The sequence below is a fragment of the Carcharodon carcharias genome, chromosome 4 (assembly GCF_017639515.1).
Source record: "Carcharodon carcharias isolate sCarCar2 chromosome 4, sCarCar2.pri, whole genome shotgun sequence".
Classification (NCBI taxonomy): Eukaryota; Metazoa; Chordata; class Chondrichthyes; order Lamniformes; family Lamnidae; genus Carcharodon; species Carcharodon carcharias.
In genome coordinates this window covers 25,395,959-25,414,302 of record NC_054470.1, presented here as the reverse complement: position 1 = coordinate 25,414,302, position 18,344 = coordinate 25,395,959, and the positions used below count along the sequence as shown (strand labels likewise).

Genomic DNA, 18,344 nt, shown 5'->3' with positions numbered 1-18,344 from the left:
ATGTGCATATTTTAGCTTGATGGGAAGACAATGTTAAGGGCAACAATGGGCTAGGAGTGAGGATGTAATGAAGCTGATGCGTGCTCTTTATTATCAATGAAGTGTCACCTTGCGGGCTTAATGGTGTTTGCATTTTCGAATTCACAAGGGCCAGGGCTGGCCATTAAGAGAGACTGTGTTCAAGAGGAGGCATTTTGATGTCTGGCAGGCAAGTGTGTGAACATGGTCATCCTGAGGTGCTCCACCTCCATTGAAAGGTCCAGCTAAATGCAAGCCCATATCCCTGACTGAGTGTGCTGGATTCAATGTGATGGAGACGAAGGTGTCACACAGGACTGAGTGACCTAAAAATGGATTACTATCTGCAGAATGTCCTCGGCTGCCTTGGCACAAGTGTCACCTATCAGTATCACCATCGAGGTTACACAGAATGCTGGAGATGGATCATGGTGATACTGATAGGTATCACTTGTGCCAAGGCAGCCAAGGACATTCTGCAGATAGTAATCCACTTTTAGGTCACTCAGTCCTGCGTGACACCTTCATCTCCATCACATTGAATCCAGCACACTCGGTCAGGGATATGGGCCTGCATTTAGCCAGACCTTTCAATGGAGGTGGGGCACCTCAGGATGACCATGTTTTCCTTGAGGAGCTTTGTAAGACTGAAAACATACTGCTCGAGCTTACTGAGTATTGTAGAACAGCTCCTGGACCTTGTAGGCTATCATAGCAATGGTGATCTGGGGAGATGCTTGAAGAGGCGACACCTTCTGACAGCTGATGCCAGGGGGGGGGCCTCCTTCAGTTAGCACCTCATCTCAACAAGGACACAGGCTCCTGAGGCTTCAACATCCTTCAAAGGATCTGGATAATGGTGAGCCTAATGTGTAACTACTCACTCTCAGATTGACGTGGATGGTTGAAACAAGGGGGATAACAATGCTGGTGTTCATGTTGGCCCATGATGGAGGCCACTTGTACAGGAGGAAACTCATTATTACTCGTGATCCTCCTTGTGGAATCTAATGGCTATAAGGGCCTCATGTGTATGCCTGCCTTGTCTAATCCATGCTATAGCTTCTTCCCATGCAGCTTCATCTTCCTCAAACTCATCCTTTTCATCCACCTCATCAGAGGTGGTGTGCAGCTCCTCCATGTCAGCATCTGGCAAGTCCTCCCCTCCTTTGCAGCACCACGTTGTACAGCAGACAGTAAGCTATGATGATCCGTGAGACCATCTGGGGAGTGTACTGGAGTGTTCTGCCAGATCAGACGAGACATCAGAATTGCATCTTCAAGATGCCAATGTTTTGCTCTACTAACGTTCGGGTACCTTCTCTGAGGAGGACTTTGTGGCCACCGCACAGGCATTATCAACCATGTCCTTTGCAGGTACCCTTTCTCACCAATGAGCCAAACCTGGATCCTGTGTGGTCCTTCGAAGATGTCTGGGATCTGCGATCTACTCAAGCTGTAGGAGTCGTGGCAGCTTCCTGGGTATCTCATGCAAACCTGTATGATTGGTTTCTTGTGGTCGCAGACTAGCTGCACATTGAGTGACTGGAACCCTTTCATATTAAGATATTGGAGTGCCTGCAGCCAGGGAGCTTTTAGAGCCACATGAACACAGTTGATGGCACCCTGCACCTGTGGGAATCTGGAAGTAGCAGCAAAGCCCAGTGCTCTGGCATCCTAGAGATCAAGCTTGATCTCTAGAGAGGTGCACATAATTGTGGGCCTTGACAAAAAGAGCGTCTGTCACCTCCTGTAAGCACTTGCGTGTGGAAGGTTGAGAAATGCTGCAGAGGTCTCCAGTGGAGCCTTGGGAAGAGCCACTCACATAGAAGTTAAGAGCGGTGGTAACTTTCAGAGCTACTGGCAATGGATGTCCTCTCAGTCCCTGTGACATCAACTCCTGGAGAATTTGGCAGATGTGAGCCACCAAATCCCTGGATATGCAGAGGCATGGGTGACACTGTCTCTCACGCATCTGCAGACAAGTTATGCGTGTTCTGTAGACCATCGGTCTTGGGAGCCGCCTACGCTCAATGTTTCTACGATCCTCATCGTCTGTTCTGGAGGGGGCCCTGCTGTCCCTTGCTCATCAGGGTAAAGCTCCTCCCTTTGGCGAGCCTAGCACCACTGTCGCAATCTTCCTCACCTTCTCAGCTGCCTGTATGTGATTATGCAGGCAGCAATCATCGTTCTGAAGGTCACCTCTCTGCAGAATCTATGAGAAGACGACATGAGTGAGCATCAGCCTCCAAAGGTATTATTTCTGTCGATCAAGAGTCAGTGAATGTGGGTTCAAGGGTTTGGTACCAGTGTTGCCACCTATTTCAGGGGAGGCTAAGGGCTTTCATATGTGAACCTGCCAGTGCCCAAGATTCTGAGCTGCTGCTTTTAACAAGCATCTGCAGTTAGTCCAATTGCCCATTTGCTCTCGACTTCGTTATCGCTCTGGGGAATTGTGGCGCTTGAAACAAGGGGTTATCACAAGGAGATCGATTAGTGGCAGTATTTGGGATTAGTCTCGCATGAATGAGCTTTATTGCTCAACTCTCCTGATTCTCTGAATTGCCATCGAAAGGCTCCTAACATTTCTCAAGCTGTGCATCTCTCATTTGATAATGCACATTTCAGTTGGGTGGCCCCCCAGTGCAGTGCAGCACAGCACTCCTCCTCGAGGCCCTCAGAGCTCTCCCCAACAGAGTTATTTCTCAGTTTAATTTCTACTGCGCCATCGCTTCAGGTTTCAAGATGGTGGTGCTGTATTACTACCAGAATAATTTGGACCCTCCCCTGAGTGACTGTCAAACCCCTCCCATCATCCTGGAGGAGCATAAGTGTTCAGAATTCCCACCCTCCAAAAATCCTCAGTCCTCCTCCTGTAGTCCTTAATCCCATTCTGATGGTGGTGGATATCCCTATATGACCCCCTGAATAATTTGAAGTGGATGTGTCTATGCCCCATGTGGACCTTACCCCTCCCCATCTTGAGGCCTATTGCACAGTGACATGTGGAGACACCATCCCCATGAGACCATCGAATGCTGCTACACTACCCGCGACCATTCTGGCCCCAACTTGCTTATATCCTTCTATAAAAGACTCTAACCATTGTGGCCCAGAGGATGCACCCCCACCACCCTCCCCGCAACCCGCCAATGCCCTCTCAGTCATGTGTCTGAGTGCAACCTTCCCCAGTCTCCCCAAACCCATGTCCAGCCCTAGCCCTGTAGCCCCTTCCCTTGCCTCTGTCTCATCTTCCCCTACCCAGTCAAGTCCTCACTCTGCAGCACATTACAACCCACCCTGGCCTTACCGCTGGTCTGGCACATAGAGCTTTACCTCTGAAAGCAATGAGGTGTTGCCTGCGAAGCCTGGCGTGGAATCAGAGATGCCGTGAGCACTGCACAATGCAAACAAACCTTCAAGTCACGACAAAAGTGCATGTCTCTGGGTGCACGTCACTTATATGTGGTTGTGAAACACACTGGTCTATTTAGACACTGGTGAGGCTGGTTGATCCAGCATCGGGGAGATGATTCCGGTGAGTATCCTTTATAATGAGCATTCATGAGATTCAGATATATATGGCATTCTCGACATGGTGTGGCAGTAAATGCGCACCACCACTGAGGTCTGGGGCGGACAATCGCAACCTGTTTTTATGCCAACGGTAAACTGAGTTTTACGCTCCTATATTTTCCATTCCCACCCGCCATGGTGCCTTCCGCAGAAGGGAGCGGAAAATTCTTCCTTTTGCATTATGATTTTCTAAATGTCCTGATACCATCAAGCATTTTTATGAAAGGGAAATTGTGTTTGACAAATTTATTAGCGTTTTTTGAGGATGTAAAGAGCAGGGTGGACAAAAGGGAGCCAGTAGATGTAGTGTATTTGGGGATTTCCAAAAGCCATTCAATAAAAGGTTACTGCACAATGTAAGAGCTCATGGTGCTGGGGATAATATATTAGCTGTTAGCTAACCAACAGAAAACAAACAGTCAGGATAAATGGCATATTTTCAGTTGCCAAACCGTCACTCGTGGTGTGTCACAGGGGTCAGTGTTGAGGCCTCAACTATTTATCACTTATATTAATGATTCAGATGAAGGGACAGACTGTATCATAGCCAAATTTCCAGGAGGTACAAATATAGGTGGCAGAGCAAGTTGTGTGGACACAGTGTCTGGCAAGGGCTATAAATAGTTAAGAGAGTTGGAAAAAAATTCACAGGCATGCTGAGAAAATGTGAGGTTATCTACTTTACTGGAAAGAATAGAAAGGCAAAATATCATTAAAATAGAGACAGACTACAAAATGCTGTGGTATAGAGGGATTTGGGTATCGTTGGCATGCAGGTACAACTAATTAGGAAGGCAAATGAAATATTAGCCTTTATTTCATGGGGGATTGAGTAGAACAGTAGGGCAGTCTTGCTATAGCTGAGAGATGTGGAGGCTCATTAATTGAGTATATTCAAGGTTGAGATAGACAGATTCTTGAACTATAGGAGAGTCAAGGATTATGGGTTCTAGGGGGCAAGTGGAGTTGAGGTCAAGATCAGAACAGCTATGATCTTATTGAATGATGGAGCAGGGGCTGTATGGTTTATTCTTGTTCATTCTTATGTAGATTGAGTACTTAATGATTACTGCTGGTTTTTAATTATTTCCTGTAAAATAATCTAAAACATTTAAACTGTGGAAAGTCATTCGGTATAAATTCATTGGTGTGCAAGTTCAACGTGAAGACAGCAAAACGACCACAAAGCATGCCCAAAATGAGGGGCCTGAGGCCAGCCTGAAGTTCATTAATGTTAATGATTGATGCCTTTACAGACTACACTGCCATTTCAAGATTTGAATATCAGGTAGCTTGCCTTGATGGCATCAAACTAGATGTAAATCTTGGGAGTTAGTGGGTGGAGTGGCAATACGGGCGATAGGGAGGTACTGTTAAGATACTGTTGTACTGGATTGGTGGGGGGGAGGGAGTGGTGCAGACTCCTGCTCCACCTTGGCTCCACAGCTATGATTATTAAAATAACATTTTTTCTAAACTCACCTTTGCTGGTGGTCACCCAATGTTAGTTTGAAAATTTTGAGTGGTGTGATGTTAAACTTACCTGTGGGTCGGGTTGGGGGGGGGGGGGGGGTGCTAAAAAAAAGCCATTTACATCTGTAAAGGGTCTCATACCTGCTTTAAGCAGTCACCAAAGATGCTTTAAAATTCACCCAACACCTTTCACATGTTTTTTTAGATGCAGAATATTAACCCTGAAATTGGTCATTGTTGCATCTATCTCTAATTCAACATCTACCCATTGTCTTTATATCTGTATTTTATGGAACTATGGATGGTGCTATTTATTGTCAGATTAGTCACCATCAACCCCCAGCAAACAAACCACTCAGAGACCAAAATAAATTTAAAAATGTAACTTTTAAATGTAAATGTGGAATTTGAAAGCCCGGAGGTGGAAGAGGGCTATCCTGGGACATGCAATGAGTTGTGGAGTCTCCCCATCCCAAGGCATGTTTCTCCCTCCCGGTGCCAATATCACCTGTCAACCAACCTATCCCCAGCAACTTCAAGTCACAATTGACCACATAATCTTTTTCCCCTAATGTGCAACATCTTTTATTAATGCAATCTGGTTCACTAAGTTACGTATGCAAAGTTGTGTTTGACCAAATCACAGTGTGACTCAACCACATAGTTTTGCCTTTGAGAGCTCAATGGGCTGGATATTTCAATACTAACAGTGGCAAATGTCGAGGTGTTAGCCACTGTCGTGCATTGGGACCCTGCGCAAGTCCTGACCCGTGTACATGTGCAGTAATTGCATAGGAAGTTTAAATTTCCAATAGACAGATTTGTGCCGCAGGGCCTCCAAGAACACCTCTGATACAGATCTCAGCATCAAAGCCCTGGGCCTGTTGGATTCTTACTCTAATATTGTCCAACTATTAGTTTCTGGCCCAGGTCGGTGATTAACAAGGGACCACACCTCACCACTACCTCCCAATCTGACCGCCCAACAATACCCCGATCTGATTTCCAACTCCACAACACAACTACTCACCTACTCAATCACTAACCCATCCTCTCCCACAGTCGCCTCCTCAATCACTTGACCCTCCCACACTCGCCCACCATGCACTTGCCCCCTCCCCCAATTGCCCAAACGTGCACTCGCCGCACCCCCCCCGTCCCCAATTGTCCACCCGTGCACTCGCCACCATACCCAGGTTGCCATCCTCTCATTTGCCCCTTCACCAAGTCATCCTCTCCCCAGTCACCCCCTTTCCCAGTGACCCTCTCCCCCCAGTCGCCACCTCCCCCCACAACCAATCAACCCCTCCCCCAGCTGCCCTCTTGCCCAGTCAACCACCCAATCACCAGCACCCTCCCCCATCTCACCCACCCATTCACTTGTCTCCTTCAGTTGCCCATCCACTCTGGCTTCCCCTCCCCCCACACTCGCTCTCCTGCCCCATCGTCCACCCACTCACTCAGCCACCCACCCACAAACCAGCCACCCCCCACTCATTCACCCACTCCCCCAGACTCCCATCCATTCAGTGTCCCCCTCCCCCCAGTCACCCACCCAATCAATGCCACCCTCCCCCTGTCGTCCACCCAGTGTCCCCCACCCCAGTCGCTCATCTGCTGTGTCCCCTCCCCCAGTTGCCCACCCGTGCAGACCCCCTCCCCCAGTCATCACCCACCCACATAGTCTCCCCCCCAACAGCCACCCATCCACTCACTCCCCCCCTCACTATCCCCCTCGCCCAGTCACCCACCTACGATCGTGGCAGGGGCGGGGCTGGAAAATGCAGCAGGCCACACAAAAGGCCATTGACTTTGGCGGGTCCGGAAGATCCCGCCAGTGGGAGGTGCCAGAAAATGCTGGCCACTCACTCACTCAACATTCTCTCCACACACACTCCCTCAACACCCTTTCCCACTCTCACACTTGCAACACCCCTTCTCCACTCACTAATCCACAAAAATCCATATGACCTTTAAAAACTTTCCTGAATGACAACTGGTGTGGTAAAAAGGGACATGGCCTCTCCCCTGCTCCTCTTCACCATTACTCTCTGTGACTGACTGTGCCGAGGAATTGCTGCTGCAGCTGGGACAGGAAGAGCTGGCTTCAACTATGGAAGGAAGTAGGGCCGCAATTCTCTTCCCAGCCAGTGGCAATCACCTCAGTATCTCTGCTGACCGGAGGATCTGGCCCATTAAAAATTTTAACCGATAAAAAAAACCTTCAAGGTTATGCAGTGCATACATAAGGAACTGATTTTTCGAATCTGATTATATCTTAAGCAAATAGAATCCTATATTACTTCAGTGAATTACTTGAAACTTTGACTTACTTTGATAGGAGAAATATGGAAGTACTCATATAGACTGACAGGTGAGGTGTCTGTGGCAGATTCAGTCAACAGCTCTTTTTGAATATACTCAAGGTCGTCCTTGAATGATTCCAGCTTAAAAAAAAATGTTAAAACAAGTCATATTTAAATTATGAACTTGTAAATTAGAACTGCCTTACTTTAAAGCTCCTAACATTGTGGTAATTTGTCATTGCTTTTACTTTCTTTCCAACCAGAAGTTCTGATTTTTATTTGACCCACAACATCTTGCAGACGCTTTGAGCATCACCAAAATGGATAGGTTTGGGTCAAGTGGGAAGTTAACATTGTAAAAATTTCGAGTTGACCCCAAGCCACCACAAGGCTGTCCAATTTTGGTTTGATCTGAGGCAAGTCAGGCAGCATGTGACCAATCCACTCTCAGGAGGTGGGTTGTTGGTTGAAACCTTTTCAAGGAAACTGTGTGCCATTTTAACAAGGTTTCTAAGTACTGTTGGCTAGATTTCTCTGAGCTCTGGACATTTGTTAGGCAAAAGGAGATGAGAAGGGCTGGATCCCTAAGAGAAATGCTTTTCCAGTTCTGCTTCTGGGCCAGGAGAAATAAGAGTGCCTCCTCCAGGCTCAATTACCCACCTTGTGAAAACACCCCACCTCCATGATCTCCTCCCAATTTCCCCACAACTTAATCACAGCTCCAGGCTGCGAGCAATTTGTTTAGTAATCAGTCCCACCTTCATGATTTCCAATCCCAATTCCCCTGCATCCTCCACAATCCATGAACTTCCCCCAACCCACACAATCTTTTTCCCCTCCACCATCACTGAGCCTACTGCAGCCTTGTGCCACAATTTACCCTGCCCAACTATCAATCGGGCTAATTGTTGGGTGGGAAAGCTGGAAAAAAAAATTGAAAACATGTACACCTGGGTTTTCTGTCTTCCCATACCTGTTCTGGACATGCATCTCAGTAAAAACAGCAGCCACTGTGTTGAGTGTGCAATGAGTCAGTCAATTCGAGTGTGACCGCACATGGGCAAGGAAGGAGGGAGGCGGCATTGGGGGGTACTTAAATTAATCTTGGGTGGTAGTACAAAATGATTGATATTCAATCAGCAGCCCAATTTATTTTCCAATAAAGTAATTGGAAAAGAAAAGGCTTCATGCACATGTAGTTGCAGTGTTTGTGACGTCAAAGCCACCAAGTGTCCTCGGCAGCTGAGATTAGGACAAAGTTCTTCACAGTATTGTGAATCTGGAATTCTTTACCTCACGAAGTTGTGGATGCTTCATTGTTGAGTACATTCAAGACAGAGATTGATAGATTTTTTTTATCTCTCTGGGAATCAAGGAATATGGGGAGTGGGCAGGAAAGTGGAGTGGAGTTGAGGCAAATCAGTCAAAATCATATTTAATGACAGTGCAGGCTTCAGGGGCCAAATGGACTACTCCTGCACCTATTTCTTATCTTGTTGTGCTGTTATGACCCTTTTCACCCAGCAGTCACCTTCAGCTTTGATGTGGGTTGATGGAACAGTGAACTGGCTCAGGATGAACACATCATGAATGCTGCCAGGATAGCAGACATTCACCAGCATGATGTATGAATGTGGTCACAGAGCAATTGCAATTCAGCAAGTGGCAGTGTTTGAGGTTGTGGTATATCTCACACTGACATGCAGCTCTTGCAAGGTCTTGTGTCGATGGCACCCTGCAGCACAAGGAAGTTCGCTATCCTGGCAAAGTCACATATGCTCTTCACCTGCTTCTCTCTGTTCAGAGAAGACACAATGAAGTCCCCTCATGGCATAACAAGCCTCTTGTCACCTCACTGGTGCAGCAATGGCGACAACTGGGGGGTGTGTTAGCTGTCACGTGCTCCAGCCTGGACGGATCCAGGCGTGAAGAAATTCAGCACTATGGTTACCTTCACTATACTCGCAGTGGCACACTTGCCCTACTCTGTGGCTGCAGGCCTGGCTTCATGAGATAAGTATAGAGAGAGCACCTCCTTCACGAATCACAGACAACACAGACACTGCTCCTGGCTTAATTGGAGGTATGAAAAGTGCTCCAGAAACACTAGGTGGATAAGACCTACTGATGAGAGGCCTTTTTTGCACTCCTCCCTCAATATGCAACTTGTTGTCCTATTTAGTGATTCTCCCTCTCAAGCTGCAGCCAAGGGGGACTGCTGCTCTAGCTGCATGACTTGGAGCTAGCAGTTTGCCCTGACAGCCCTTGTAGTCATAATCAAGGCCTTCTCCATGTGCAGTACCATTCCCTCCAGATTTCGTTTACTGGAAACAATTCTGAAAAACATCCAGCACTTCCACAGACCCAAACAGAGCTAATTAAAGGTAAAGAGCAACTAACTTGCAAGTTTTTGATGATTCCATTAAATAGCACTGATGATGGTGGGGTCTTTCCTGCTGCTGAATGCATATTCAGCTGTGCTTGGTAGAGAGAGGGTGTTTCCTAGAGCGGTGAGGCCTAAGATGGTAGCACTGGCATCAAACACGCTGACTTGCGTCTTGATCTGTCTACTCTGCATCCTTTCACTACATGCTCCTAATACCCACACTAACATCTGCATTAAGATGGTGAGTGGCACAGGCTGTTCCAGAAGTGAATACAGACGCCATTTTGGTACCAACCCCATAGGGACTTCAGAGTCTAATTTTGCTGCCAACCTCTTTAAAAAGTGAATCCGTGGGACTTTCAGGATTGCCTTGGTAGCAGATAGCGTGGAAAAGAATTGGATGGTATCAAAAGGAGTGGCGACTGAGATGCATTATGTTTTTGACTGGCTAGTTGGATCAGAAGTACCATAAGTCCTTATCTGCAACCCCACATTCACTAGCCAAAGAAAATGTATTCATATCTGAATGGAAATTTTGAAATTACTACCAATAACTTGGAGAATTGAAAGGAAAGGACATTAAACTAAATACAACTTATACTATCCTTTTTGTTTGTTTATACTTAGGTTATATATGTTGTTTTCCACCTTTTGCTCTGCATCTGCATCTGTTGATTGGGTGAATAGGTCCATCACAGCATAAAGAAAACCAAGATCCAGCTTCAGATCCATTTCTTGAATTAGAACCTTAAAATACCTGTTACAAATATTTAACATATCTTTAAGACAGAAATTCAATTAAGATTAATTTCAAGTTAATGTCAATGTGCAACTGATTGAAATATTTTTGTAATTGTAACAACTAAAATATTGATCATACAATTTTTAAAAAAAGGTCCTTTTTCACTGCTTGACTGAGGGTCTGTTCAGCAATCCCTTTTTCCGTTTCTCTGTATGGTTCTCTCTTATTGCCACACCCCTATTTCTTATTTTGTTACTTATATATTATTCTTTTTCTCTCCTTCATTATGAGGTCTCTGATACGTGATGCTTTACTGAGAAGAGAAATAATCCAGGAGCTATGATGACACACTTGAGTGAAAGAAACTAGAATTGGGATAATCAGAATGGAGCAGACATCTTGAGACAGGAGTAGGAGCCTTGAATCAAGCTGGAAAGGACTGGGCCCAGTACTCGGTTTTATAACTTCTTGTCACTGTCCAATAAAAGAACCACTGTTTGAAGGGTTATAGTGTGGATTCATATTGTAGGTTGAAGGGAATCAGGAGACCTGAGAGCAAAAAGTAAAACGATCTTATCCTGGGCCTATAAGAGAGAAGGACCGGATGGGAAACTAAGAGAATCCTGTGGCAGTGCACCTTGTCTTTGTAGGATCTTGACAGCATGTCTTAGTTGGTAATGCACTTGGCTCAGAGTAGAAAATCCAAAGGTTCAAATTCCATTTCTGGACAAAAGCATATATATTTTAGGCTGACACTGAATGAGCAGAAATGTAGGAAGAACTTCTTTCTGGTGAAATGTTCCGCGGAGATCCTGTCTGTTGCTGATAACGGACTTAAAAATCCATATTATCTGTGGTGCAGACAGTTCTTTTGAAAAACAAGTTTAGATGTTTTTTTTAATCATTTAGGTCGCCAGGGCTTTGTGATTGGTCTCCATAACAACAGTAACTTCACTTCAAAAACAATTTGGCGGTAGGTGATTGTGAAATGCACAGAGATGTCTTCAGAACATGCTAATAGTGATAATAAAAATGCGATATAAATGAAAGTGTTTCTTCCCAAATGGGAAAGGACAAGAATCTCCATGTGTAGGCAACTGGGGTTCAAGCAGGACTTAGTGAAATCATTGTCATAGTAGTAACCATTTAGTTTTGAACTATCATTTTAGAAAATATGCAATATTGAATAGCTATAAATGAAAAAGTTTCCATAAACTGAATCCCAACCAGTGATTTTACCGTTTTTAGGAAGCAAATGTACAGAAAACACATATTACTGCAGGGTGCACTTACATAATAAAAATCCTATTCCCATATTTCTCATTTAGAAAAAAACCCATTAAAATAGAAATGTAACCTTCAATTAAATTTTAGCAATTATTTACATCAAATTGATCCAGTTTCTTTTAACTGGTACATTCAAAACACCTAGCAAAATGAACTTTAAAAATTGCTTTCTTTCTAAAAGCTCCAGTGTATAATTTCTATTAGTAACTTGGTTAACAGTTTCATTCCTGAATAAATCAAAGAGCAGAATACTACAGTTATTGGAAAACTGAAATTAAAGAAGAAAATATTGGAAATGCTCCGCAGGGCAGGCAGGATCGGTGGAGAGAAACAGAGTTAATGTTTCAGGCTGATGACTTATCGTCAGAATCGGGAGAAGTTAGAGATGTAATATTAATTAGAGATTGTAATGTTATACCTCTAACTTCTCCCAGTTCTGATGAAAGGCCATCCACCTGAAACATTAATTCTGTTTATCTCTCCACAGATGTTGCTTGACCTTTTGAGTATTTCCAGCACTTTGTCTTTTATTTCAGTGCTGAACAGCTCATGTTACTGGAACCTCAAGCTTATGTTGGCAGTCACAGGGCAGCATGTAGTAATCACAGAAAAATCCAAAGTCAGAGCATCATATCCCCCTCCCTATAGGATGTTTAGTTTTTAACTGAAAAAAAATCTTCAACATATTTCTATTTTTTATCTTGGTACAAAAATATGTCTTCAAATGATTTATTCAAAATTATTTTGCACAAAGGAACAGAATTGATTACAAGGAATAATATTGTAATAGCTTGCTTGAAAATTTCTTATTTTTAAATTATTTCATGGAATGTGTTAGTAGCAAGGCCAGCATTTGTTGCTCATCCCTAATTGCCCTCAAAAAGGCGGTGGTGAGCTGCCTTCTTGAACCACTGCAATCCATTTAGTGCTGGTATACCAATAGCACTGTTAGAAAGGGGGTTCCACAATTTTGATCTAGCAACAGTGGCAATATAGTTCCAAACCAGGATAGTGTGTGACTTGGAGGCAAACTTGAAGGTGGCGGGTTCTCATGTGTCTGTTGCCCTTGTCCTTCTAGGTGATAAAGGCTTCAGGTTTGTAAACTGTTGTTAAGTGTAAAGTGTTGTTGAAGGATCATTGGTGAGTTGCTTGTGTAAAGTGCACACTGCTTCCAATAGGTGTTGATGTAGAGGGAGTGAATGTTTAAGCTGCTGGATAGGGTGACTTTCAAGCAGATTTCTTTGTCTTAGATAGTGTCAAGCTTCTTGAGTATTGTTGGAGCCACACTCATCTAGGCAAGTGGCATCATACTGCTGACTTGTATCTTGTAGATGGTGAACAGGCTTTGGGAGTCATGAGGCGAGTTATCCGCCTCAGAATTTCCAGCCTCTTACCTGTTCTTATAGCGACAGTATTTATATGGCTGGTTCAGTTAAGTTTCTGGCCAATAGTAACCTGCAGGATGTTGATAGAGAGGGATTCAGTGATGGTGATGGCTATTGAATGTCAAGGGGTGACAGTTAGATTCTCTTGTTGGAGATGGTCATTGCCTGGCACGAATATTACTTGCTACTTATCAGCCTAAGCCTGAATGTTGTCCAGGTCTTGCTACATATAGACATGGACTGCTTCAGCACCTGAGAAGTTGTGAATGGTACTGAACATGATGCAATCATCAGCAAACATTCCCACTTCTTACCATGTGATCATTGACAAGGTCAATTTCATGTTTATGACTTACCTGAAACGACATATTTCAGACTGTCCTGCAAACCTTGTGACAATACTGACATCAGCAAATGGTTTTGGTGCTATCAAAAGATAAAAAATGAAGTAAAAATTGTTTGTTGATTTTTTTCAAAGAAGTACTCAATTCTAGAACTGCTTTTAATTTCTAATCTGAATATCAAATTCACCAAATATTATTTTGATCTAGAAGTTTATATTTCATTTTTATTTGCTCAAAAGGTTGCGGGATTCCCATTTCAGTGCTGCAGACAATTTAAAATTACACTTAAAGAAGTCAAGTAAAATATAAATTCATTATAAATGAAATTTCTGTAGTTCTGGGTTTTGCTGACCTCAACTTACACCATAAACATTGTTATAAACTGCAGAGTTTATAACCATTTAATAGGACAATCACAAAATGCCAATGATTATCCAAATGAGCGTGAAAACATTTGTTTATTCCATTTACAGCAAATATCACATGTAGTAGTTTCTTTATAGCTGAGCTAGTTAATCATATAAAACCAACCTGAATCCATGGTGATAGATTTAGGGGGAATAATTGGATAAAATGGAAAAGGAAAGATAGCTCCAGAAAGTTGATTTTGAATCTGAAAATAAAAACAAAAATAAAGCAGCTATTTAGTTCAAAAATAGTAGATGTTATCTAAAAACTGAAATGTTATATGTGATACTAATATCTTCATTCGCAATAAAATTCAATTCTATAATGAGATAAACAAAATTTTCCATTTGTTTCAAAATAACTCAAATGCATCTGGAACTTACTGTATCTCATTATAATCGTTCTTAAAGGGAATAACAGACAATAACAGCCAGAAGAGATAGCAGACTGGTGATGAACCCTCAAACCTCAGCCTGCTTATCCTTTATGAGCAAGCAGCTTTGCAGGTCTTAAAAGAAGCTGTTGAGCATATCAAGATGGAAACGTTGGAAGGCATGTACCCCTTGTGTTAGCCACCACTGTCAGTAATCCATACCATTAAACACTCATCTTCTTTGACTGAAGTGCTATGTACACTTCAGTACTCAGGAAACCATCAAGCTTTCTGCCACCCTGTGCATCTGTCACATCTGACTGAGTACTCTGGCATCCTCTGTCTCTGATGATATTGGGCCTTCCTCATGCTCAGCCTCCTCGAGCACCACAGCCATGTTGTGCAGCATATAGCATACAACACCCATTCAAGAGACTCTAGCAAGTGAGTATTGTAGGGTTCCATGAAAGCGGTCAAAGCATCAAAATCTCATTCTGAATGGGTCTATGTTCTTCTCAGTGAGTGTCCTGGTATGCAGGTGACTTTCATTGTATTAACGATGCTGGGGCTTGGATTGAGGATCCATCAATGGGGTTAGAAGCACTTCCTCAGGATGTAGCCCTTAAAACCCAGAATTCATCTGTATACATGGGGTTGGGGTAAAAGAGTTAGGCAGCCTTGAGTTGTGAAGTGTAAAGGAGTCATGACAGCTTCCTGGTAAGAATGCACTGACGTGCAAGAAATTCTTTATATGGTCACAGACTAGCTGGACATTGATGGAATGCCAGCCCTTCCTGTTAATGAGAATGTCCAGTTTTTCTGTGGATGCTTTCATGGCTACATGGGTACAGTCTATGGCACCCTGAACCTGGGGGAAGCCAACTATTGATACAAAACACTTTGCCGTCTGCACTTGTGAAGCTGCATCCATCAGGAAGCTGATGAAGTCAGTGACCCTTGCGAAGGGGGCACCTGTGATGTCGTATTCCACAGAGGTCAGCAGCAGAGCCCTTAAATGAACCTAAGGCGAAGATGTTGAGGGCTACCTTCAATGCTACCAGCAGAGTCTGTCAATGAATTATTCTAAGGGCCAAGTCATCATTAAAGAGGGTACAAAGGTTGGTCACTATCTCCCTGAACAGCTGAAGTCTCCTCCTGCACTGACACTTAGACATCTCCAGGTAGGTGAGCCTTTTGCAGTACACACAGTGCTCAGGGTATTCTTGGCTCTTCCTCCTTTGTTCTGGCTGCTGCAGTTTGCCTCTTGCTGCCCGGGGATCTTTCCTTAAGCACACAGAGCTGCAGGTGCAGCTGCTCAACCTGAATAACAGGTGAGGGAGCTGCATCCATGTCCAGTGGCAGAGTTCCTGTTTGTGGTAGAGAATTTTCAAGCATGCCTGAATGGACTGATGTCCTGACATTGGCAGGTTTTTGTCCAGAGCCTGATTTTTCAAAGAGCACACTCCTGCTTCCTCCCCTCTCCCTGGTGCAAATCCAGCATCTTCCACGAGGCTTTTCTGCTTGAAGTACAGTAAAAGAATCCTTATTTGCGCACTTTTCGGACCTTTCCTGCACTTTTGAGTGGCCTCCCAAATATTTCTGACTGCACTGCGATGGCATGGTTTATACAGTATTCTAGAGCTTGCACAATGCCCTGAAAATTGCTACTGCTTTAGCATTCCGCTTAACGCTGAGACCGTCACTGTGCATTTCAGCTCCAAACCAGCCTCCTATCATGCGCTGATGAAAATGGCTGGCGCTGGAAATGAGGATGGAAATTCTGGATCTGGGTCCCGCTTGTCATTTTTAAAACTGGTTTGATGCAGTCCGAGACTGCAAAATCCATCCCATTACTTTAACTGGTTCCCCCTTATCTACCCTGCTATTACAAACTCAAAAACTCTGAAGGATTTGTCAAAAGTGATTTCTCTTCCATAAATCTACGTTGATTCTGTCTAATCATATTAATGATATTTTTCTAAACAACTTCTTATGTCATCAGTAATAGATTTCAGCATTTTCTCTTCTACTGATGTCAGGCTAACTGGTTTATAGTTTCCAGTTTTCTCTATTCTCTATCCCTCCTTTCTTGAATAGTAGGTTATGCTTTCCATCTTTCAATCCATGAGGACCATTGTAGAATCTTGGGAATTCTGGAAGATAACAGTACATTAAAAGCCTACTTAACAGCAATGCAGCCTATCTTAGGGCACCACAAGACTATTGGAGAAAAAGCAATGAACAGCAAATGACAGAAGTCTGAAACTGAGGTGTTCCAATGAGTTGCTGGTTGGGATATTGTCAACCCCATCAAAATATTGTGCTGGTGGGGACACCCCTGGTTTCAACCTATGCTTTTTTCAGGCTCCCTGAGCCACTGGAACCTGTAACGTTTTGCTTCCATGTTTCTATTTCTTCCTTCATAGACCCCAAACCTTCAGCTATTTACACACAAACTGGGAATAATTCTAATCCTACAGGAAACAAAGGGTTTAATATTCCAAAAATGGGGAACCCGACCTTAACCTGCCCATCTTTGGTTTTAAGGGGAAGCTTTAACCTGGTCACCAGAGATAGGATCCCAATTTAAACATTTTAATGAGGCTGGGTATCTCCAAACTTAGTTGTGTTTCTAATTTAATGCATTGAGTCCAAGTTTCCCAAATCTCAGGAAACCTGGCAGCTGAAGGTATGAAAATCACCTTATCCAACGAGTATGTGCCTTACCAGAACTACTTGGACCAGGAGTAGCAGGTGTGCTTCCCCTGGCCCTCAGGTAAACCTACTAATGCCCATATTCAGACTCTTAAGATCACTGCTCACCTGACCGCTCCGATTGCTATGCAGCCTTGCTGGCAACATGCATGGCTAGCCAGCGGAACTTACTTGTTAATTTTACAGGTGGCAGCTCATGAATAAGCTGTCGCAAGGGTTGCTCTCAAAGCCCATGGTTTAGCAACCTCAGCAACTCCGCCAGGAACATTGGCTGCTGCTGAGGAAGGAAGAGGCGCTCCAGCTTACAGCAGGTAGGCCAAAGATAATTTAAAATAAAACAAATCACTGTTGATGGAGGATACCCCTCCAAGGAAAGTGCTGGGGCTGAAACAGAAACAAAAATAGCTGGAAAAGCTCAGCAGATCTGACAGCATCTGTGGAGAGGAAGACAGAGTTAATGTTTCGAGTCCGTATGACTCTTCATCAGAACTGGGGCTGCCTTCCCTACTTGCCACCCCTTCTTTAATTGAAAAAAACACTCCCCCTAGGCTGCTGCTGGGAAGCCACCTACATTCAACCTGGGGCTTCGCCACTCATTGTGAGATTGATCCGCTAACAGCCTGGTAAAATAGCCTTCAACAGGGCCGTGGCATATTCAAATTAGATTCCTGCATCTTTGTAGCAGTAAGCCTGACTGCTTCTTTACTCACCATCAGAAAATTCCCAGATGATTGGTTAGTTGATCTACCATGGCTCTCCCTAATTTTACTGGCTTTTCCCACAGGCTTCGGGACCCTGATGTCAGGACCTAATGTGGGTCCCGAGACCCTGCTTGTCAGGAATCAGACCAGAGGAGCTATTTTCCTGCAGGCCTTGCTCTCTGTCCTATTAGGGACAGCAGGCAGGTTCCTGATGCTGCCACTTGATCAGCGTAATGGTAGCTCTAGAGCCGCGGCAGTCCCAACAGGAGTGGTTAAGACAGGTAGGAGATTGCAATGGTGTACAAAAATGGAGGCACTCTCAAAGACATAAATTTAGAATGCCTAAGTATGCAGGTCTGTCAGAGTGAAGGGAAACCCTTTGCTGCCTTTGCTAGAAGCAGACCTCTCTTTGGGGGATGGAGTGGGGTTGAAGCCTGCAATGGTCCTCCAGGTTGTCTGTCCATGGAGCTATTGGCCTCCAGGAGGACACTCTTGCCATTGGGAAAATGCCGGTGGGCCATCTAAATTACCCCTATTTAGAACCTTCAGTCAAATTGGCTGCTCGTTGCTGATTTAGGCAACTGATCCGGATTCCTGGAAAAAATTCCCCGAGGCTAAAATGCATCAGGG

At 44.2% G+C, this 18,344-nt stretch overlaps 1 protein-coding gene across 7 annotated transcripts in view; it reads right to left on the bottom strand.

Moving 5' to 3' along the window:
* Positions 1–18,344, bottom strand: part of vps13a (vacuolar protein sorting 13 homolog A) — a 524,014-nt gene that overhangs the window by 98,716 nt on the left and 406,954 nt on the right. For all 7 annotated transcript variants that reach the window (XM_041186720.1, XM_041186723.1, XM_041186721.1 and 4 more), the window contains 4 exons: positions 14,049–14,130; positions 13,530–13,599; positions 10,408–10,516; positions 7,401–7,514 (listed from right to left, as the gene is read on the bottom strand). In XM_041186720.1, coding sequence (XP_041042654.1) covers positions 7,401–7,514; positions 10,408–10,516; positions 13,530–13,599; positions 14,049–14,130 — 375 coding nt within the window. The remainder of the gene's footprint in view (positions 1–7,400; positions 7,515–10,407; positions 10,517–13,529; positions 13,600–14,048; positions 14,131–18,344) is intronic.